This window comes from Panulirus ornatus, chromosome 62 (genome assembly GCF_036320965.1).
Source record: "Panulirus ornatus isolate Po-2019 chromosome 62, ASM3632096v1, whole genome shotgun sequence".
Classification (NCBI taxonomy): Eukaryota; Metazoa; Arthropoda; class Malacostraca; order Decapoda; family Palinuridae; genus Panulirus; species Panulirus ornatus.
The window spans coordinates 5,181,993-5,207,432 of record NC_092285.1 but is presented as its reverse complement, the minus strand read 5'-3'; the positions used below and the strand labels follow the sequence as shown (position 1 = coordinate 5,207,432).

The following is a 25,440-nucleotide window of genomic DNA, read 5'->3' as shown; positions in this document are numbered from 1 at the left end:
GCAGAAGCTGGTGACTGAGTTTGGTAAAGTGTGTGAAAGAAGAAAGCTGAGAGTAACTGGGAATAAGAGCAAGGTTATTAGGTACAGTAGGGTTGAGGGACAAGTCAATTGGGACGTAAGTTTGAATGGAGAAAAACTGGAGGAAGTAAAGTGTTTTAGATATCTCGGAGTGGATTTGGCAGCAGATGGAACCATGGAAGCAGAAGTGAATCATAGGGTGGGGGAGGGGGCGAAAGTTCTGGGAGCGTTGAAGAATGTGTGGAAGTTGAGAACGTTATCTTGGAAAGCAAAAATGGGTATGTTTGAAGGAATAGTGGTTCCAACAATGTTATATGGTTACGAGGCATGGGCTATAGATAAAGTTGTGCGGAGGAGGGTGAATGTGCTGGAAATGAGATGTTTGAGGACAATATGTGGTGTGAGATGGTTTGATCGGGTAAGTAACGAAAGGATAAGAGAGATGTGTGGTAATAAAAAGAGTGTGGTTGAGAGAGCAGAAAAGGGTGTTTTGAAATGGTTTGGTCACATGGAGAGAATTTGTGAGGAAAGATTGACAAAGAGATATATGTGTCAGAGGTGGAGGGAACGAGAAGTGGGAGATCAAATCGGAGGTGGAAAGATGGGAGTGAAAAAGATTCTTAGTGATTGGGGCCTGAACATGCAGGAGGGTGAAAGGCATGCAAGGAATAGAGTGAATTGGAACGATGTTGTATACCTGGGTTGATGTGCTGTCAGTGGATTGAACCAGGGCATGTGAAGCGTCTGGGGTAAACCATGGAAAGTTGTGTGGGGCCTGGATGTGGAAAGGGAGCTGTGGTTTCGGTGCATTATACTTGACAGCTAGAGACTGAGTGTGAACGAAAGTGGCCTTTGTTGTCTTTTCCTAGTGCTACCTCGTGCACATGCGGGGGGAGGGGTTGTTATTTCATGTGTGGCAGGGTGGCGACGGGAATGAATAAGGGCAGACAGTATGAATTGTGTACATGTATTTATATGTATATGTCTGTGTTGGTATATATATGTATACGTTGAGATGTATAGGTATGTATATGTGCGTGTGTGGATGTGTATGTATATACATGTGTATGTGGGTGGGTTGGGCCATTCTTTTGTCTTGTTTCCTTGCGCTACCTTGCTAATGCGGGAGACAATGACAAATTATAATAAAATGATTATAAATTATTTATTCATTATACTTTATTGCTATTTCCAGCGTTAGTGAGGTATTGCAAGGAAACAGATGAAAGAATTGCCCAACCCACTCACATACACATGTATATACATAAACCCCCACACATGCACATATACATACTTATACATTTCAACATATACATACATATACATTCACAGACATATACATATATACACATTTACATATTCATACATGCTGACTCCATCCATTCCTGTCACCAGCCCTAATTAACTTGTCCCTCAACCCTACTGAACCTAATAACCTTGCTCTTGTTCACATTCACTCTCTACTTTCTCTTTTCACACACTTTTTTTTGCAAACTCAAACTTTTCCAAACTGCAGTTTCTCACTCAAATCAGCTACCATTAGCAAACAACGGACTCTCTTCTCAGGCCCTCTCATCCACAACAATCTGCATGCCCACCCCTCTCTCCAAAACTCTTGCATTTACCTCCCTAACCACCCCATCTGTAAACATATTAAAAAACCATGGGAACATCACTCACCCCTACCGCAGACCAAACTTCAATGGGAACCAATCACTCTCCTCTCTTCCTGTGCGTACACATGCCTTACATCCATGGTAAAAACTTTTCACTGCTTCTAGTAGCTTACCTCCCACACCAAATACTCTTAAGACCTTCCACAAAGCATCTCTATCAACCCAATCATATGCCTTCTCCAGACAAATACTCTTAAGACCTTCCACAAAGCATCTCTATCAACCCAATCATATGCCTTCTCCAGATTCGTAACTGCTACATACAAATCCATTTGTTTTTTGAATATTTCTCACACATTCTTCAAAGCAAACACCTGATCCACACATCCTCTACCACTTCTGAAACCACACTGTGCTTCCCCAATCTGATGCTCTATACATGCCTTCACCCTCTCAATCAATAACCTTTCATATAATTCCCCAGGAATACCCAACAAACCTTTATCCCCTTTGCCTCTGTACAATGGCACTATGCATGCATTCCGCCAATCCTCATGTACTTCATTATGCCCATACATACACTGAATATCCCTACCAACCAGTCAACAACATAGTTACCCCCTTTCTTAATAAATTCTACTGCAGTACCATCCAAACCCACCGTCTTGCCGAATTTCATCTTCCGCAAATCTTTTACCACCTCTTCTCTGTTCACCATACCATTCTCCCTGACCCTCTCACTTCACACACTACCCCAATCAAAACACCCTACATCTGCCACTCTGTCATTAAACACATTCAACAAACTTTCAAAATACTCACTCCATCTCCTTCTCACTTCATCACTACCTGTTATTACTTCCCCCCTAGCCCTTTTCACCAATGTTCCCATTCGTTCTCTTGTCTTATGCATGTTATTTACCTCCTTCCAAAATATCTTTTTATTCTCTCTAAAGTTTAATGATATACTATGTGTACATATATCACAATTTATCACATTTATCACAATTATATATCACATTTATATATCACAATTTTTTTTTTTTTTTTTTTTTTTATACTTTGTCTCCCGCATTTGCAAGGTAGCGCAAGGAAACACACGAAAGAAATGGCCCAACCCCCCCCCCCATACACATGTATATACACACGTCCACACACGCAAATATACATACCTACACAGCTTTCCATGGTTTACCCCAGACGCTTCACATGCCTTGATTCAATCCACTGACAGCACGTCAACCCCGGTATACCACATCGCTCCAATTCACTCTATTCCTTGCCCTCCTTTCACCCTCCTGCATGTTCAGGCCCCGATCACACAAAATCTTTTTCACTCCATCTTTCCACCTCCAATTTGGTCTCCCTCTTCTTCTTGCTCCCTCCACCTCCGACACATATATCCTCTTGGTCAATCTTTCCTCACTCATCCTCTCCATGTGCCCAAACCACTTCAAAACACCCTCTTCTGCTCTCTCAACCACGCTCTTTTTATTTCCACACATCTCTCTTACCCTTACGTTACTCACTCGATCAAACCACCTCACACCACACATTGTCCTCAAACATCTCATTTCCAGCACATCCATCCTCCTGCGCACAACTCTATCCATAGCCCACGCCTCGCAACCATACAACATTGTTGGAACCACTATTCCTTCAAACATACCCATTTTTGCTTTCCGAGATAATGTTCTCGACTTCCACACATTCTTCAAGGCCCCTAGAATTTTCGCCCCCTCCCCCACCCTATGATCCACTTCCGCTTCCATGGTTCCATCCACTGCCAGATCCACTCCCAGATATCTAAAACACTTCACTTCCTCCAGTTTTTCTCCATTCAAACTCACCTCCCAATTGACTTGACCCTCAACCCTACTGTACCTAATAACCTTGCTCTTATTCACATTTACTCTTAACTTTCTTCTTCCACACACTTTACCAAACTCAGTCACCAGCTTCTGCAGTTTCTCACATGAATCAGCCACCAGCGCTGTATCATCAGCGAACAACAACTGACTCACTTCCCAAGCTCTCTCATCCCCAACAGACTTCATACTTGCCCCTCTTTCCAAAACTCTTGCATTTACCTCCCTAACAACCCCATCCATAAACAAATTAAACAACCATGGAGACATCACACACCCCTGCCGCAAACCTACATTCACTGAGAACCAATCACTTTCCTCTCTTCCTACACGTACACATGCATTACATCCTCGATAAAAACTTTTCACTGCTTCTAACAACTTTCCTCCCACACCATATATTCTTAATACCTTCCACAGAGCATCTCTATCGACTCTATCATATGCCTTCTCCAGATCCATAAATGCTACATACAAATCCATTTGCTTTTCTAAGTATTTCTCACATACATTCTTCAAAGCAAACACCTGATCCACACATCCTCTACCACTTCTGAAACCACACTGCTCTTCCCCAATCTGATGCTCTGTACATGCCTTCACCCTCTCAATCAGTACCCTCCCATATAATTTACCAGGAATACTCAACAAACTTATACCTCTGTAATTTGAGCACTCACTCTTATCCCCTTTGCCTTTGTACAATGGCACTACGCACGCATTCCGCCAATCCTCAGGCACCTCACCGTGAGTCATACATACATTAAATAACCTTACCAACCAGTCAACAATACAGTCACCCCCTTTTTTAATAAATTCCACTGCAATACCATCCAAACCTGCTGCCTTGCCGGCTTTCATCTTCCGCAAAGCTTTCACTACCTCTTCTCTGTTTACCAAATCATTTTCCCTAACCCTCTCACTTTGCACACCACCTCGACCAAAACACCCTATATCTGCCACTCTATCATCAAACACATTCAACAAACCTTCAAAATGCTCACTCCATCTCCTTCTCACATCACCACTACTTGTTATCACCTCCCCATTTGCGCCCTTCACTGAAGTTCCCATTTGCTCCCTTGTCTTACGCACTTTATTTACCTCCTTCCAGAACATCTTTTTATTCTCCCTAAAATTTAATGATACTCTCTCACCCCAACTCTCATTTGCCCTTTTTTTCACCTCTTGCACCTTTCTCTTGACCTCCTGTCTCTTTCTTTTATACATCTCCCACTCAATTGCATTTTTTTCCCTGCAAAAATCGTCCAAATGCCTCTCTCTTCTCTTTCACTAATACTCTTACTTCTTCATCCCACCACTCACTACCCTTTCTAATCAACCCACCTCCCACTCTTCTCATGCCACAAGCATCTTTTGCGCAATCCATCACTGATTCCCTAAATACATCCCATTCCTCCCCCACTCCCCTTGCTTCCATTGTTCTCACCTTTTTCCATTCTGTACTCAGTCTCTCCTGGTACTTCCTCACACAGGTCTCCTTCTCAAGCTCACTTACTCTCACCACCCTCTTCACCCCAACATTCACTCTTCTTTTCTGAAAACCCATACAAATCTTCACCTTAGCCTCCACAAGATAATGATCAGACATCCCTCCAGTTGCACCTCTCAGCACATTAACATCCAAAAGTCTCTCTTTCGCACGCCTGTCAATTAACACGTAAACCAATAACGCTCTCTGGCCATCTCTCCTACTTACATAAGTATACTTATGTATATCTCGCTTTTTAAACCAGGTATTCCCAATCATCAGTCCTTTTTCAGCACATAAATCTACAAGCTCTTCACCATTTCCATTTACAATAGTGAACACCCCATGTATACCAATTATACCCTCAACTGCCACATTACTCACCTTTGCATTCAAATCACCCATCACTATAACCCGGTCTCGTGCATCAAAACCACTAACACACTCATTCAGCTGCTCCCAAAACACTTGCCTCTCTTGATCTTTCTTCTCATGCCCAGGTGCATATGCACCAATAATCACCCACCTCTCTCCATCAACTTTCAGTTTTACCCATATTAATCGAGAATTTACTTTCTTACACTCTATCACATACTCCCACAACTCCTGTTTCAGGAGTATTGCTACTCCTTCCCTTGCTCTTGTCCTCTCACTAACCCCTGACTTTACTCCCCAGACATTCCCAAACCACTCTTCCCCTTTACCCTTGAGCTTCGTTTCACTCAGAGCCAAAACATCCAGGTTCCTTTCCTCAAACATACTACCTATCTCTCCTTTTTTCACATCTTGGTTACATCCACACACATTTAGGCACCCCACTCTGAGCCTTCGAGGAGGATGAGCACTCCCCGCGTGACTCCTTCTTCTGTTTCCCATTTTAGAAAGTTAATACAAGGAGGGGAGGATTTCTGGCCCCCCGCTCCTGTCCTCTCTAGTCGCTTTCTACGACACGCGAGGAATATCACAATTTATATATCACAATTATATATCACATTTATCACAATTAGGAGAGGGTGATTTGGAACATTTAAATTTTTCATATTATGATGACAATGGTGAGGGCTGTAAAGATCAGAGAAAACATAGGGTTTAATATCAAATAGTACAGTTGGTAAAGTCAGACACTCCTAGCACTAGATTTCTATATAATTTTTGCTCTTATAGTGAAGGTAAACCATGGAAAGCTGTGTAGGTATGTATATTTGCTTGTGTGGACGTATGTATATACATGTGTATGGGGCGGGGTTGGGCCATTTCTTTCGTCTGTTTCCTTGCGCTACCTCGCAAACGCGGGAGACAGCGACAAAGTATAATAAAAAAAAAAAATATATATATATATGTGTATATATAGATATGGGTATGTTTGAAGGAATAGTGGTTCCAACAATGTTGTATGGTTGCGAGGCGTGGGCTATGGATAGAGTGGTGCGCAGGAGGATGGATGTGCTGGAAATGAGAAGTTTGAGGACAATGTATGGTGTGAGGTGGTTTGATCGAGTAATTAACGTAAGGGTAAGAGAGATGTGTGGAAATAAAAAGAGCGTGGTTGAGAGAGCAGAAGAGGGTGTTTTGAAATGGTTTGGGCACATGGAGAGAATGAGCGAGGAAAGGTTGACCAAGAGGATATATGTGTCGGAGGTGGAGGGAACGAGGAGAAGAGGGAGACCAAATTGGAGGTGGAAAGATGGAGTGAAAAAGATTTTGTGTGATCGGGGCCTGAACATGCAGGAGGGTGAAAGGAGGGCAAGGAATAGAGTGAACTGGAGCGATGTGGTATACCGGGGTTGACGTGCTGTCAGTGGATTGAATCAGGGCATGTGAAGCGTCTGGGGTAAACCATGGAAAGCTGTGTAGGTATGTATATTTGCGTGTGTGGACGTATGTATATACATGTGTATGGGGGTGGGTTGGGCCATTTCTTTCGTCTGTTTCCTTGCACTACCTCACAAACGCGGGAGACAGCGACAAAGCAAAAAAAAAAAAAATATATATATATATATATATATATATATATATATATATATATATATATATATATATATATATATATATATATATATATATATATATGTATTATCCCTGGGGATAGGGGATGAAGAATACTTCCCACGTATTCCCTGCGTGTCGTAGAAGGCGACTAAAAGGGAAGGGAGCGGGGGGCTGGAAATCCTCCCTTCTCATTTTTTTTTTTTTTTTTTTTCCAAAAGAAGGAACAGAGGGGGCCAGGTGAGGATATTCCACAAAGGCACAGTCCTCTGTTCTTAACGCTACCTCGCTAATGCGGGAAATGGCGGATAGTTTAAAAGAAAAAAGTGAAGAGGTATTGGGGAGATTATCTTTTATGGCTGCACATAACCAAAAGGTTTGCTGAATTGAATTTGCATGTAGTCACTGGTTGTTTTAGGCATTTGGATGTGCTTAAAACAGTAACCATACCATTACATATTCTTTATAAATAACATTGAAAACTGGGTAAATTCAGGATGCAGTAAGTTAGTTAAGGTGTCGATTTATAAAAGTATTTCACTTTTTGTGTGTTACTTAACCTTATGTTTCCCCTGATCCTCAGAGCCCTTGAACTATTGCCATATTTTTCAACATGCATTAAACAAAAAATAGAAATGCTCTAAATTGTGCTTCCTTGGCCATATTTTACAAAGAGCACATTATAGAATTACTGCAAAAAGAAATTTGTGAAATTCCAAAATGATCAAAGTGTTTATCTAAACTGAGACATAATTAGCCATATTAATTGAAACACTTGTAGAAATTAATATAAAACTAATGTGCACCTCCAGGAACTTCATCTAGCGATCGAAACTTAACTTAGTTTCGATTTAATGTAACATGGATTTTATGGTTTTATGTATACATTCAGTTGCTGAATGGTTTGTTATGGGTGAGGCGCTAAAGGCTAAGAAGCAGCATTGGAGTTTGCTAGTTCTAGAGACTTTATTGCTCTGGCCACACCCTTGAGGGAGTTCCAGTTGGGAACAGGCATCAGAGATATAGCTAGATTACATTCATATCATAAGTCCTAAAAGTTTATCCAATAGAAATTACATTCAGATTTTAAGTCTGTCTACATAATTCTATAAGTTTAACCAATAAGTCTTACAACGAGGATATCACTGTTGAGAAAAATTCAAATAGCTGTTCCAAGAGAGGTAAAACACTCTTCACTCATTTTGATAAGCATGCTTATCATCCAGGGAATGAGAAGAGTCTCAGGTTCTTTGCTGATGTAGTAAGGTTAGAACACTTTAACCTAATAATCTGATGTTAGTTTTGTATTTCCAATAAAAATGTGAACAACTTGTGTTTAAATCAGACTTTGAGAAGGTTTCCAATGTATTTCCTCATCAGAACAGTGGTAGTCCTTCATTAAAAGTCAAACGAACTACAACAAACATTAACTCAGTGATGGTCTTTGGTTTTTGTAGTCAGAGGCATGGGATCAAACAGCTAGCCAATCTCTACAGTGTCCTACAGGCAAGTTAGAAAAAGGCCAGAGGAAACCATAGAGATACTGTGGTTATGTGTTCAAAATTAATGATGGGAGGTTTGTTCATTCAGTGTCTGCTTCCTTCCTTTATTATGAACCTTTTGTGTCAGGCGTTCATTAAATTTTCTTATATCCAAGTAGGTGATACTTAGGTGGATAGTGGATTTCATTATTGTTAGTTGCCACCTACTTTTTTTTCATACTTGATCATTGTTTTTCATGTTAACAGAGTAGTGCCAGAAGAAGAAAGGCAGCTTTCACTCACATCCTTCTCATGCTGTCTTGTGTAATGAACTGACACCACAGCTTCCTGTTCACAACCAAGCCCTGTGGGCCTTTCTATCATTGCTAGTTGTCACCTACTACCACTGAATAAAATGTCTGTTAGGAAATTTCAGTTATGCTGGGATTTGCTGTGATTTAACAGTTGGGAACTAAAAGAGTGGAATTATGGGGAACACATTCTTCATGGTATAAGAAAGAGATTTATAAAGACAGTTCAGAGAAACATGTAGGATCTTGGGAGGGCTACCTTTTGTTGAAGGGCAGTGCAGAAGCATGAGCTTCCATGGTGTTGTCTTTGGAAGTCTTCTACCCCTACAGCCCAGGCTGAGTCCAAACCACTGTGTTGGATCACTAGTTGACCAAGCTCTTTGAAGCTGCAGCCTGCAGGCATACATAACCACTACAGCCAGGCTGGCCTCCTACACTTTGTAAATATCCAGGGTCTTCATAAATTTCTCCTTTGTGCATCCTATAGTGTTTGTTGTGTGCAGGCAATGAGATGAGTAGTCTTGGGTCCCAGATATTTAAATTATTTCCTCTTGTTTTGCTTATTGCACTTTTTGATCATATGGGTATTGTTTTATAGTGTCTATCATGCTAGTTGTGTCAATAGAGAAGTATTTGAGTGTAGGTTAGGAAACATGCCTTCTAGGATTTTCCAAGTGCAAGTAATGATACACCTTTTCTGCCTGCAGGGATTACAGCCATATTGATTTCAGTTGTTCCAAGTATAGTAAACCCTCAATTTAACAGACCCAATTTAACAGATGAATGATAATACTGTACATTAATTTATAATGATTAAAAATAAGAAAATTAAAACTCTCAAATGCTGCACCATGCACATTTCATATCACACGTTTTTGGTAGCATGGGGTAGATGCGCTTTGTTTCGGTCTCAGTCTGCCTTCAGCTATCAGGTTGTATGCAGAGTGTTTCTTTTATTTTAGAATTGTGACTATATATTAAATAATTTTGCAATCCTTACAATTCAAAATGGCATCAAGTGATTGTAAGAGGTGCAATGAAAGCAGGTAGTCCGTCCTCACTTTATTACAAAGAAGTAACTTTTCACAGGAGAGGGGTTGCATCACCTCTATCTCAGTCTGACTCCTACCTCCAACTATCTGGCAGGTGTTCCCATGCTTCCAGTGCCCACTGCCCAACTGTCATACCACACACTTAACCCTAATCCCCCTCATAAGATTTTGGTAACCAAATGTTACTTTTTTTTACACATTTTATTATTATTATGTGAGTGCTCAAATTACAGAGGTATAAGTTTGTTGAGTATTCCTGGTAAATCATATGGGAGGGTATTGATTGAGAGGGTGAAGGCATGTACAGAGCATCAGATTGGGGAAGAGCAGTGTGGTTTCAGAAGTGGTAGAGGATGTGTGGATCAGGTGTTTGCTTTGAAGAATGTATGTGAGAAATACTTAGAAAAGCAAATGGATTTGTATGTAGCATTTATGGATCTGGAGAAGGCATATGATAGAGTTGATAGAGATGCTCTGTGGAAGGTATTAAGAATATATGGTGTGGGAGGCAAGTTGTTAGAAGCAGTGAAAAGTTTTTATCGAAGATGTAAGGCATGTGTACGTGTAGGAAGAGAGGAAAGTGATTGGTTCTCAGTGAATGTAGGTTTGCGGCAGGGGTGTGTGATGTCTCCATGGTTGTTTAATTTGTTTATGGATGGGGTCGTTAGGGAGGTGAATGCAAGAGTTTTGGAAAGAGGGGCAAGTATGAAGTCTGTTGGGGATGAGAGAGCTTGGGAAGTGAGTCAGTTGTTGTTCGCTGATGATACAGTGCTGGTGGCTGATTCATGTGAGAAACTGCAGAAGCTGGTGACTGAGTTTGGTAAAGTGTGTGAAAGAAGAAAGTTAAGAGTAAATGTGAATAAGAGCAAGGTAATTAGGTACAGTAGAGTTGAGGGTCAAGTCAATTGGAAGGTAAGTTTGAATGGAGAAAAACTGGAGGAAGTAAAGTGTTTTAGATATCTAGGAGTGGATCTGACAGCGGATGGAACCATGGGAGCGGAAGTGGATCATAGGGTGGGGGAGGGGGCGAAAATCCTGGGAGCCTTGAAGAATGTGTGGAAGTCGAGAACATTATCTCAGAAAGCAAAAATGGGTATGTTTGAAGGAATAGTGGTTCCAACAATGTTGTATGGTTGTATGCCCTGATTCAATCCACTGATAGCACGTCAACCCCGGTATACCACATCGATCCAATTTACTCTATTCCTTGCCCGCCTTTCACCCTCCTGCATGTTCAGGCCCCGATCACTCAAAATCTTTTTCACTCCATCTTTCCACCTCCAATTTGGTCTCCCACTTCTCCTCGTTCCCTCCACCTCCGACACTTATATCCTCTTGGTCAATCTTTCCTCACTCATTCTCTCCATGTGCCCAAACCATTTCAAAACACCCTCTTCTGCTCTCTCAACCACGCTCTTTTTATTTCCACACATCTCTCTTACCCTTACGTTACTTACTCGATCAAACCACCTCACACCATACATTGTCCTCAAACATCTCATTTCCAGCACATCCACCCTGCTGCACACAACTCTATCCATAGCCCATGCCTTGCAACCATACAACATTGTTGGAACCACTATTCCTTCGAACATACCCATTTTTGATTTCCGAGATAATGCTCTCGACTTCCACACATTCTTCAAGGCTCCCAGGATTTTTGTCCCCTCCCCCACCCTATGATTCACTTCCACTTCCATGGTTCCATCCGCTGCCAGATCCACTCCCAGATATCTAAAACACTTTACTTCCTCCAGTTTTTCTCCATTCAAACTTACCTCCCAATTGACTTGACCCTCAACCCTACTGTACCTAATAACCTTGTTCTTATTCACATTTACTCTTAACTTTCTTCTTTCACACACTTTACCAAACTCAGTCACCAGCTTCTGCAGTTTCTCACATGAATCAGCCACCAGCGCTGTATCATCAGCAAACAACAACTGACTCACTTCCCAAGCTCTCTCATCCACAACAGACTTCATTCTTGCCCCTCTTTCCAAAACTCTTGCATTCACCTCCCTAACAATCCCATCCATAAACAAATTAAACAACCATGGAGACATCACACACCCCTGCCACAAACCTACATTCACTGAGAACCAATCACTTTCCTCTCTTCCTACGCGTACACATGCCTTACATCCTCGATAAAAACTTTTTTACACATACAAAATCAAAAACAAGAAAACAAAAAAAGAATGAAATTAAAATGCAACAATGCATAAGGCAAATATACACCCAAATCAATGCTCAGCAACAATACACTTCCTTTACATGCAAGCAGAACAAAAAATGACATAACAAATTAGTGTGTTCACTCTTAACTGGAGCTACCACAAACATAATCTTACCAGTGTATGGGGCATTGTTTCACACAGTGAAGGTGCCACCTCCTGAGGCTGGGTATCACCACACCTTGGGTCAAAGCCACTGCTGATAAGTGCTTCCCTTAACCCATGGGTGTTGTGGGTATTGGGAAAACCCAGGGGTGTAGGTGATGTTGGTTTCACAAAGACAGGCGCCATCCAGCTTCACTGAGTATTGTCTATGCGGCTTCACCTCCACTACCATGCCCGACCTGTCCCACACTTTCAAAGTGATGTCATGCAGGCAGACAGGGGTGACCACAAACAGCTGGGGCAGCATAGCAGTGTCACCTGCTGGGCCATCCTGCATGCGAGCCTGGCTTTCTGCTGTGGCCCTTCAACCCTTGTAGAACCTTTGCCCTCTCCCCTCACCGTGTGACTCACTTCCGCTTCCATGGTTCCATCCGCTGCTAAATCCACTTCCAGATATCTAAAACACTTCATTTTCTCCAGTTTTTCTCCATTCAAATCTACCTCCCAGTTCACTTGCCCCTCAACCATACTGAGCCTAAGAGCCTTGCTCTTATTCACATTTACTCTCAACTTTCTTCTTTCACACACTTAACCAAACTCAGTCACCAACTTCTGCAGTTTCTTACCCGAATCAGCCACCAGCACTGTATTATCAGGGAACAATGACTCACTCACTTCCCAAGCCCTCTCATCCACAATAGACTGCATACTTGCCCCTCTCTCCAAAACTCTTGCATTCACCTCCCTAACCACCCCATCCATAAACAAATTAAACAACCATGGAAACATCACAAACTCCTGCCACAAACTAACATTCACTGGGAACCAATCACTTTCCTCTCTTCCTACTCGTAAACATGCCTTACATCCTTAGTAAAAACTTTTCACCGCTTCTAGCAACTTACCTCCCACACCATATACTCTTAATACTTTCCACAAAGCATCTCTATCAACCCTATCATATGCCTTCTCCAGATCCATAAATGCTACATACAAATCCATCTGTTTTTCTAAGTATTTTTCACATACATTCTTCAAAGCAAACACTTGATCTTCACATCCTCTACCTCCTCTGAAACCGCACTGCTCTTCCTCAATCAAATGTTCTGTACATGCCTTTACCCCCTCAATCAATATCCTCCCACACACCTGATCCCCTATTTATAACCTATGCGATTTACAACCATCCATACATACAACCATAAAAAATATGAATTAGAAAGTCAAATTATGAAATATGAACTAGAGAATCATAAATAAAAGGACAAAAGAAATAATCATATAATAAAGCTAGTTAATAAAAAATGAAAGAATCATGATAGAAATTGAGTAGGATGAAAGAATGCTGTGCAGGTATACAAATTCTACATGCCATACTGACATGCATATGATTTGAATCCATTTTGAGATCCGATGGATCTGCCTGAACAGAACTCGGACAAATGTCAGGGAGAGGGTGCATATGTTTCATTGAATATGACTGCTAATTCAGCATTTATCAGTTTCTTGCTGATGTTCTTAGCTTGTCTAAAAGTTCTCTTATACTGCTCAGATAACTTACCAGTAAGCTAGGCAAAGTTCATAGCAAGGGTAGAACAAAAGTAGAAACCAGTAGTATAATTCCTTAGAAGTAAACAGAAACATAACATTTCATGACTCCTGTCATAGTTTCAAGTGTAAGGCCAGTACAGTATGGTCTAGGAGCACTCACAATCTTTTTCACCCCATCCTTCCATCCCAGTTCTTGTCCCCTACACTTCTGACAAATGTGGATCCTCTTTGTCAAACTTTCCTCTCATTCTCTCCACATGTCCAAACCATTTCAGCTTACCCTCTTCAGCCTTTTCAGCTTTACTCCTCTTATAACCACACTTTTCTCTTACCCTTTTATTACTTACTCAAACTGCTTCACACCACATATCATCCTCAGACATTTAATTTCCATCACATCCATCATCCTCAGCACACTCATCTATAGGCCACACCTCACGTTAGTACATCATTAGAACTACTAAACCAACACATTTTTGCCCTCTCAGATAAGGACCTTTCTTACCATTTATTCCTCAGTACTCCCAAAACCTTTGCCCCCTAACTCACCTTTACTTCCATTGTTCTGTTCACTGCATTGTCCACTCCTAGATATCTAAAAAAGAATGCTTAATTGTCTCCAGAATTTTTCCATTCAAACCCACACCCCAGCTAATCTTTCCCTCTACCCCAGTAAACTTAAAAACCTTGCTTTCATTCACATTTACTTGCAATTTCCTCCTTTTTTGCATTCTCTCAGACTTCAGTGCTAAATGCAGTTTCTCACTTGAATTTACCATTAGTGCTATGTCATCAGCAAAAAAATGACTGACTCACTTCTTAGAGCCCATCACCCTTTGTAGACTTCATACTCACTACTTTTTTCAAGACTCATGCATTTACCTCCCTCACTACCCTATCCATAAACAAATTAAAAAGCCATGGTGACATCACACACCACTGCCACAGACCAACCACTCATTTTCACTCTCCTCTCCCCTTACTCAAACTTCTCTTTGCTTCAAACAGTTTTCCTCTCACATCACATATTCATACAAGCATCCACAAAGCATCTTTATAAATCCTGTCATATGCTTCCTCCAAATCCATAAATGCCATATACACATACCTCTGTTTCTGAAAGTATTTCTCACTTATTCTTTAAAGCAAACACCTGATCCACATATTATTTATAGGAAACACCTGATCCACACATCCTCTTATCACTTCCAAAACCATATTGTTCCTCCCCAATCTGATGCTCTGCACATGCTTTCACCCTCCCAATAGCCACTTTCCCTTGGAACATACTAGGCACACAGCAAACTCATACCTTTGTAGTTTAGTAGTTCAAACACTCTCCTTTGTTCTCCTTGCCTTTATACAGTGTCATTATACTGTTTAGTAGTTCAAACACTCTCCTTTGTTCTCCTTGCCTTTATTCAGTATCATTATACTTACATTCAGCCAATCTTCAGGCACCTCACCATGATCCATGCATACATTGAAAATCCTAACCAACAAATCATCAATATAGTCATCCCTTGTCATAAGAAATTCACTTGCGATACCATCCACTCCAGCTACCTTGCCACGTTTCATCTCTCTTCACCAAACCACTTTCTATGACTTTCATTTCACATACATTCCAGGTATGGGTACAGAATGGCAAAAGTTGTAATAAACAAAACATGGGGAGTGGGTGGGGAATGGGAGATATTTAGGGAAGCAGTGTTGTGGAAGGTGACTGGGTGAGAGGTCAAATGAGAAAGTAAAGTTGCTAATTACAGAGAAGGGTAAATGGTGGGGTACTTACAGGGAAGGAGTGCAAATGACTGGGAGACATAGAAAGCAGTGGGAGGTCAAGAGGAGGGTGCAGGGGTTGAGAAAGATAGCAAATGAGAGTTATGGTGAGTGAGTATCAGTGAACTTCAGGGAGAATAAGATGTTTTGGAAGAAGGTTAATAGCGTGAGAAAAACAAGAGAACAAATATGAACATCAGTGATGGGAAGGGGGCACAAGGGGAAGCAGTAACAGGTAATGATGAGGTGAGAACTTAGAAGGGTGCATTTGACTGTAAGATGGGAGATGTAGGTTGTTTTGGTTGAGGGGTATGTGGTGAGTCTTGGAAAGTGGTTTGATGAAAAGAGTGGTGAAAGCCTTGCATAAGATCAAATGTGGCAAGACAGCTGAAGTGGATGGCAATGCACTTGAATTCCTTCAGAAAGCAGGTGACTATGTTGTTGATTAGTTGGTTTAGATTATCAGTATATGTATGGATCTTGGTAAGATACCTGAGGATGGGTGAAATGTATATATTATACATCATAAAGGTGAGTGTTCAGACTATGGAGGTATAAGTATATTGAGTGTACCTCGTATGTTGTATGGAAAAGTCATGATTAAGAGGGTATATGCATGTACAGATTATCAGATTTAGGAGTAAATATTTGGTTTCAAAAGTGGTAGATGTGGATCAGCTGTTTGCTTTAGAGAATGTGTGATAGAAATACTTATAGAAACAGAAGGATTCATATGTGGCATTTATGAATCTGGAGAAAACAAAAGATAGGGTTGACAGAGATGCCTTTTGGAAGGTCTTATATGGGAGGAAAACTGCTTGAAGTGGTGAGTTTTTCTCAAGAGTGTAGGGTTTGTGTATGAGTGGATAGAGAGAAGAATGAACAGTTTCAAGTGAAGATTGGTATGCAACAGGGGTTTGTGATGTTGCCATGGCTATTTAATTTGTTTATGGATGGAGCAGTTAGGGAGGTCTATCAACTCCGAGCAGAATCAAAGTTTATAAAGAGGTTTGCACTTCCCTTCTTTGGGTATGTGGATGGTCTCTCCAGGAGCTGACTGTACATCGTAGGAACACAGGAACTATCTCTTTCAAGATGTAAATCCTCTTCTTGTACCTTCTGTTATATCACAGAACTTGAACAATGTATCAGCCATCATATACTGTACATCAGTGCTTCATAATTATTTGAAATGAGTACCACTAACTGGTCTTTCCCACTTTTAGTACCACTTTATATCTAAAACTTCAATTTAATGTAACATCATACTTTCAGTCTGAATGATTTATAAGTTTTATTACTAATGAAGAGTATCAGTAAAGTATATGGTCCAACATTCCATGAAATATAAAAATATCTCTTCATAAAGTCTGGAATTTTTAAGGGTAACACCACTTACCACTTGAATGTAGTTCATGTGCTCCTGGTGATTGAGAACCACTATACATGACCATACCATTATGATCATCACATTACTTAAATCTGAAAATGTTGCACTGTATCTCTTTAATTTCATCTGCTTTAAGGAAAACTTTTTTCTTCTATTTTACCATTTTTGTTTTCTTTGAACTTGATTGCCTTACCTGAACCTTTAGAGCAAAGTCCTTGCTTTGCTCCTTTCATGTTCCTGCTTTTCTAAGGTGGTAATACAAGAGGAGATTATTTGTGCAAACATCTGGTATTTCCTCAAAAGAAATTCTTGCCTTGTAAATCCCACCCTAACATTCCAGTGAACAAGCTTTATCAATAACAAAAGTAACCCTTAATGAACCTACTTAACCAAAATTTGCATTATTTGTTAAGTCCCTTATGATAAGTTTTACTTTGAATGTACAAATATGTAAATGTTTTTTATATGTTGTATAATGCACAAAACAGAAAAACATTTGTGGAAAAGCTTTTATTTGTAGTGGTATTCAACAGTAGTTGATTTGTTCATGTATATCAGCTGTTTCATTGTACTTTGTCCTATGCCAAATTTTATATTGAGGAAACATTTTAGAAGTTTGCTTCCTTAACATATTTTCCAAAAACTAGATTGTAATTACCTAAATCCCCACATGTAGCACATTACAACATGCTGCTATACAGAAGTAAATATTTCTGGGAATGAATGTTGAGCAAAATAGCAGTTTGTTAGTTACAACCTTTCGTAATATCACTTTGCACAAGTAAATATTTCTGGAGATATCCTACTGTTAACACAACCACATTCATCATGACTTATTTCTCCTCATACTTTGCACAAGAAAATTTTTTGTTAGGTTCACTGGTTCACCTTTCCACAATAGATTCTTACATTCATAATACAGTGTCTAGAAGTGTTTCTCAAATGGCAGGTTGCTACCCTTCTTGGAGTCATGAGGAAGTTTCCAGGGGGTCACGTGCACTGAGATAAAATATTTTTGCACTAGAGCAAGACTAAACCCCATATGAACATATATGCAAAAGCAGCATCAGATGACTCAAATTCCAGACTTTTTTTGTGTCTATCCCTGTGATAGTTATAGGCAAAAATATATCTTCATGCCTCTCTTTGTCCATACCTGTGAGGATAATAGGATATTGCAGGGAACAAAGACCCAGAAGCATGGAATTTCGGGCAAATCTGGTTGAGAAACACTGGTCTAGAATGGTGATGATAATATTTCAGGAGTAGCCTGAACACTGATTATTCTAGAAAGCTCCAGTACTTACACTAATGGGAACTCTGTACGAGAGACAAGGGTGCTTCGGGTGAAATATGAGATAAATGGAAAGCTCCAGTACTGACACTAATGGGAATGCTGTATAGCAACAAGGGAGCTTCAGATGAAGTATGAGATAAACAAGTAAATACTACAAATAAATTAGAGATCACATCCCAACATTTTCACATCAGCATACACAAACAAATGTCTCACTACATTACACTTATTTGAAAAGTTTCCAATGCTGATTGCATTCAAACTTTTACACACTACCATGCACAGGTAGATGTTGTCGAAGTTGAGTTTTCCGCAAAAATAGTTTCCCACATTGATCACATCCAAACTTTTTTACACCACCATGCACAAGCAAATGTTGCTGAAGGTTACTTTTCTGCAAAAACAGTTTTCCACATTCATTGCATCCAAACTTTTTCACACCACCATGCACAAACATGTGTTTTTGAAGATTAGTTTTCCGCAAGAACAATTTCCCACATTCAGTGCACTTGAAATTTCTCACACCACTGTGTATCAACAAATGTTCTTTAAGGTGACTTTTTAGGAAAAATAGTTTCCCACATTCATCACATCCAAATTTTTTCACACAACTATGCACAAGTAAATGTCGCTGAAGACTACCTTTCCGCACAAACAGTTTCCCACATTCATCACATTCAAACTTTTTTGCATCGCTGTGAACAGACAGATGTTCATTAAGCTGACTTTTCCGCACAAACAATTTACCACATTCTTCACACTTAAATTTTTTCACACCACTGTGAACAGAAGAATGTCTATGAAGATCACCTTTCTGCACAAAAAGTTTCCCACATATATTACACCCAAACCTTCTCACACCACTATGCACAAGCAAATGTTTCTTAAGATAACCTTTCTTCAAAAACAATTTCCCACATTCATCACACACAAACTTTTTCACATCACTATGCCCAAGCAAATGTGTCTTGAGACCATCGTTATGATGAAACAGTTTCCCACATTCATTACATCCAAACTTTTTCACACCACTGTGCACAATTGAATGTCGTTTAACATGACCTTTATGCATAAACAGTTTCCCACATTGATCACATGAGAATTTTTTTACTTGGCTTAAATTTTCTGCATCTCTCTGAAGATTTTGTGTGTGTGAAAACATTGTTCCACTTTCAGTGCTACCAGTCTTTTCCTGATCATTGTGCAAAAGTTTATGGTTCTGGAGTTCATTCTCCTGTGAAGAGAATTCCCTACATGTCTCATCTGGAAACATTTCCTCTCCATTAGACATTGTTCAGTTTCTTCTCTGCTCTTGAGATCCAACCTCATTCATTACCTGAAATGAGGGAGTTGTCTTTAGAATGCATCCCTACAATATGTCACTATGCAAACTAACAACCACTGAGGAATACATGACATATCGGAATTAACTGACGAAACTGGAAAAACTGCATGGTCAGGATTGTCAGGAATATAGTAATTTCACCATGTATAAAAACATTCCCAGCATAATTACATGTGTTACTTTACAGTGTGCTGAACAAGACTCCTTTACCATTCATGTAGTAATCAGTATCAGGATGCTGAGGACAGCTGCTTTATCATATACTGCAAAAGCACACATTGACACCATCCTTATAGTGCTATTCATGCATATAAACCCCTAAATAAATAATTTCTAGGTTTTCACCTACTTCAGAACTTTTCTACTTTTTATAAGGGCACATTAAATTTCTTCCTACAAAAGATACACACACACACACACACACATATTTTTTTTTTTTTTTTGCTTTGTCGCTGTCTCCCGCGTTTGTGAGGTAGCGCAAGGAAACAGACGAAAGAAATGGCCCAACCCACCCCCATACACATGTATATACATACGTCCACACACGCAAATATACATACCTACACAGCTTTCCATGGTTTACCCCAGACGCTTCACATGCCCTGATTCAATCCACTGACAGCACGTCAACCCCGGTATACCACATCGATCCAATTCACTCTATTCCTTGCCCTCCTTTCACCCTCCTGTATGTTCAGGCCCTGATCACACAAAATCTTTTTCACTCCATCTTTCCACCTCCAATTTGGTCTCCCACTTCTCCGTGTTCCCTCCACCTCCGACACATATATCCTCTTGGTCAATCTTTCCTCACTCATTCTCTCCATGTTCCCAAACCATTTCAAAACACCCTCTTCTGCTCTCTCAACCACGCTCTTTTTATTTCCACACATCTCTCTTACCCTTACGTTACTTACTTGATCAAACCACCTCACACCACACATTGTCCTCAAACATCTCATTTCCAGCACATCCATCCTCCTGCGCACAACTCTATCCATAGCCCACGCCTCGCAACCATACAACATTGTTGGAACCACTATTCCTTCAAACATACCCATTTTTGCTTTCCGAGATAATGTTCTCACCTTCCACACATTCTTCAAGGCTCCCAGGATTTTCGCCCCCTCCCCCACCCTATGATCCACTTCCGCTTCCATGGTTCCATCCGCTGCCAGATCCACTCCCAGATATCTAAAACACTTTACTTCCTCCAGTTTTTCTCCATTCAAACTTACCTCCCAATTGACATGACCCTCAACCCTACTGTATCTAATGACCTTGCTCTTATTCACATTTACTCTTAACTTTCTTCTTTCACACACTTTACCAAACTCAGTCACCAGCTTCTGCAGTTTCTCACATGAATCAGCCACCAGCGCTGTATCATCAGGGAACAACAACTGACACTTCCCAAGCTCTCTCATCCCCAACAGACTTCATACTTGCCCCTCTTTCCAAAACTCTTACATTCACCTCCCTAACAACCCCATCCATAAACAAATTAAACAACCATGGAGACATCACACACCCCTGCCACAAACCTACATTCACTGAGAACCAATCACTTTCCTCTCTTCCTACACGTACACATGCCTTACATCCTCGATAAAAACTTTTCACTGCTTCTAACAACTTGCCTCCCACACCATATATTCTTAATACCTTCCACAGAGCATCTCTATCAACTCTATCATATGCCTTCTCCAGATCCATAAATGCTACATACAAATCCATTTGCTTTTCTAAGTATTTGTCACATACATTCTTCAAAGCAAACACCTGATCCACACATCCTCTACCACTTCTGAAACCACACTGCTCTTCCCCAATCTGATGCTCTGTACATGCCTTCACCCTCTCAATCAATACCCTCCCATATAATTTACCAAGAATACTCAACAAACTTATACCTCTGTAATTTGAGCACTCACTCTTATCCCCTTTGCCTTTGTACAATGGCACTATGCACGCATTCCGCCAATCCTCAGGCACCTCACCATGAGTCATACATACATTAAATAACCTTACCAACCAGTCAATAATACAGTCACCCCCTTTTTTAATAAATTCCACTGCAATACCATCCAAACCTGCTGCCTTGCCGGCTTTCATCTTCCGCAAAGCTTTTACTACCTCTTCTCTGTTTACCAAATCATTTTCCCTAACCCTCTCACTTTGCACACCACCTCGACCAAGACACCCTATATCTGCCACTCTATCATCAAACACATTCAACAAACCTTCAAAATACTCACTCCATCTCCTTCTCACATCCCCACTACTTGTTATCACCTCTCCATTTGCGCCCTTCACTGAAGTTCCCATTTGCTCCCTTGTCTTACGCACTTTATTTACCTCCTTTCAGAACATCTTTTTATTCTCCCTTAAATTTAATGATACTCTCTCACCCCAACTCTCATTTGCCCTCTTTTTCACCTCTTGCACCTTTCTCTTGACCTCCTGTCTCTTTCTTTTATACATCTCCCACTCAATTGCATTTTTTCCCTGCAAAAATAATCCAAATGCCTCTCTCTTCTCTTTCACTAATAATCTTACTTCTTCATCCCACCACTCACTACCCTTTCTAATCAACCCACCTCCCACTCTTCTCATGCCACAAGCATCTTTTGCGCAATCCATCACTGATTCCCTAAATACATCCCATTCCTCCCCCACTCCCCTTACTTCCATTGTTCTCACCTATTTCCATTCTGTACTCAGTCTCTCCTGGTACTTCCTCACACAAGTCTCCTTCCCAAGCTCACTTACTCTCACCACCCTCTTCACCCCAACATTCACTCTTCTTTTCTGAAAACCCATACAAATCTTCACCTTAGCCTCCACAAGATAATGATCAGACATCCCTCCAGTTGCACCTCTCAGCACATTAACATCCAAAAGTCTCTCTTTCGCACGCCTGTCAATTAACACGTAATCCAATAACTCTCTCTGGCCATCTCTCCTACTTATATACGTATACTTATGTATATCTCGCTTTTTAAACCAGGTATTCCCAATCACCAGTCCTTTTTCAGCACATAAATCTACAAGCTCTTCACCATTTCCATTTACAACACTGAACACCCCATGTATACCAATTATTCCCTCAACTGCCACATTACTCACCTTTGCATTCAAATCACCCATCACTATAATCTGGTCTCGTGCATCAAAACCACTAACACACTCATTCAGCTGCTCCCAAAACACTTGCCTCTCATGATCTTTCTTCTCATGCCCAGGTGCATATGCACCAATAAATACCCATCTCTCTCCATCAACTTTCAGTTTTACCCATATTAATCGAGAATTTACTTTCTTACATTCTATCACATACTCCCACAACTCCTGTTTCAGGAGTACTGCTACTCCTTCCCTTGCTCTTGTCCTCTCACTAACCCCTGACTTTACTCCCAAGACATTCCCAAACCACTCTTCCCCTTTACCCTTGAGCTTCGTTTCACTCAGAGCCAAAACTCCCCTTTACCCTTGAGCTTCGTTTCACTCAGAGCCAAAACATCCGGGTTTTCCTTTTCCCTCAAACATACTACCTATCTCTCCTTTTTTCACATCTTAGTTACATCCACACACATTTAGAACACCCAGTCTGAGCCTTCGAGGAGGATGAGCACTCCCCACGTGACACACACACACACATATAAATATATATATATATATAAATATATAATATATTTTTTTTTATTATACTTTGTCGCTGTCTCCCGCGTTTGCGAGGTAGCGCAAGGAAACAGACGAAAGAAATGGCCCAACCACCCCCAAAACACAGGGTATATACATACGTCCACACACGCAAATATAAATACCTACACAGCTTTCCATGGTTTACCCCAACGCTTCACATGCCATAGATTCAATCCACGGGACAGCACGTCAACCCCGGTAAATACCACATCGCTCCAATTCACTCTATACCTGCCCTCCTTTCACCCTCCTGCATTTTCAGGCCCCCGTCACACAAAATCTTTTTCACTCCATCTTTCCACCTCCAATTTGGTCTCCCTCTTCTCCTCGTTCCCTCCACCTCCGACACATATATCCTCTTGGTCAATCTTTCCTCACTCATTCTCTCCATGTGCCCAAACCACTTCAAAACACCCTCCTCCCGCTCTCTCAACCAAAGCTCTTTTTATTTCCACACATCTCTCTTACCCTTACGTTACTCACTCGTCAAAACCACCTCACACCACATATTGTCCTCAAACATTCATTTCCAGCACATCCATCCTCCTGCCACCAACTCTATCCATAGCCCACGCTTCGCAACCATACAATGGGAAATATATATATATATATATATATATAATAATATATTATATAATATATATATATATATATATATATATATATTATATATATATATATTCTTTATTATACTTAATTGCCATCTCCCGCATCACTGAGGTAGCATAATGAAACAGATGAGGAATGACCCAACCCCACCCACATATACATGTATATACAAAACACCTACATGCATATATACATACATATACATTGGGATTGGTGATTGAGAATACCTGGTTTAAAGAGAGAGATAAACATAAGCATACATATGTAAGTAGGAGAGATGGCCAGAGAGCAAATTACTGGGTTATGTGTTGACTGATAGGTGTGTGAAAGAGAGACTTCTGGATGTTCATGTACTGAGAGGTGCAACTGGAGGGATGTCCCGATCATTATCTTGTGGAGGCAAAGGTGAGATTTTTTAGAGCTTTCAGAAAAGAAGAGAGAATGTTGGGGTGAAGAGAGTTGATGAGAGCAAGTGAGCTATGGGAAGGAGACTTGTGTGGAGGAAGTACCAGGAGAGACTGAGTGCTGAGTGGAAAAGGGTGAGAACAAAGGACATAAGGGGAGTGGGGAAGGAATGGATGTAATTAGGGAAGCAGTGATGCAGCACAAAAGATGCTTGTGGGATGAGAAGGGTGGGAGGTGGGCAGATTAGAAAGGGTAGTGAGTGGTGGGATGAAGGAGTTTAAAATTATTTGAGAAAGAGAAGAGAGAGGTATTTGGAAGACTTTTGCAGGGAAATAGTGCAAATTGATTAGGAGGTGTTATAAAAGAAAGAGGCGGGAGGTCCCAAGAGACAAGGTGCAATAGGTGAAAAAGAGGGCAAATGAGAGTTGGAGTGAATATCATTAAATTTTAGGGAGAATGAAAGGAAAGTTTGAAGGAGGTAAATAAGTCCATAAGACAAGAGAACAATGGAAGTGAAAGGATAATGGGAGGTAATAACAAGTTAGTGGTATGTGAGAAGGTGATTAGTGAGTATTTTGAAGGTTTTTTTGAATGTGTTTGAGATAGAGTGTAGATAATAGGGTGTTTTGTTGAGGTGGTGTGGCAAGTGAGTAGGGTGCGAAGTGAGAAGTTTAGGAGAAATAATTTTTAGTAAACACAAGAAGAGTAGTGAAAGCTATGCAGAAGATGAAAGCCGGCAAGGCAGCTGGATTGGATGGTAATTGCAATGGAATTTATTACAAAAAGGGGAGGACTGTCTTGTTGACTGGTTGGTGTTGGTAAGGATATTAATGTATGTAAGACTCATGGTGAGAAGCACTGAGGTTGGCCGAATGCATGCATAGTCATTGTACAAAGCAAAAAGGGGAAAAGGTGAGTGCTCAAATTACAGAGGTATAAGTTTGTAGTAATCCGGGAACATAATAAGGGAGGGTAATGATTGAGAGGGTGAATAGCATGTACAGAGCATCAGATTGGGGGAAGAGCAGTGTGGTTTTCCAGCAGTGGTAGAGGATGTTGCAATCAGGTGATTGCTCTGAGCATGGTATGTGAGAAATACTTTGAAAAGCAAATGGATCTGTATGTAGCATTTATGGATCTGAGAAAGCATATGAAGAGATGATATAATGCTACTGGTGGTAGGGTATTAA

General features: G+C 40.6%; 3 protein-coding genes across 3 annotated transcripts in view; 1 reads left to right on the top strand and 2 right to left on the bottom strand.

Moving 5' to 3' along the window:
* Positions 1–25,440, top strand: part of LOC139745709 (uncharacterized) — a 509,563-nt gene that overhangs the window by 265,564 nt on the left and 218,559 nt on the right. The window lies entirely within an intron of this gene.
* The window catches only part of LOC139745708 (uncharacterized), an 88,185-nt gene that overhangs the window by 46,158 nt on the left and 16,587 nt on the right, over positions 1–25,440 (bottom strand). The window lies entirely within an intron of this gene.
* LOC139767572 (uncharacterized) lies at positions 17,385–19,545 on the bottom strand. Its single transcript, XM_071697007.1, has one exon. It carries the CDS (start codon positions 19,475–19,477, stop codon positions 18,452–18,454), a length of 1,026 nt encoding a protein of 341 aa, XP_071553108.1. The 5' UTR covers positions 19,478–19,545; the 3' UTR covers positions 17,385–18,451.

Excerpts from the sequence above, each read along its gene's own strand:
- LOC139767572 (XM_071697007.1), bottom strand. The coding sequence starts at position 19,477 with ATGTCTAATGGAGAGGAAATGTTTCCAGATGAGACATGTAGGGAATTC.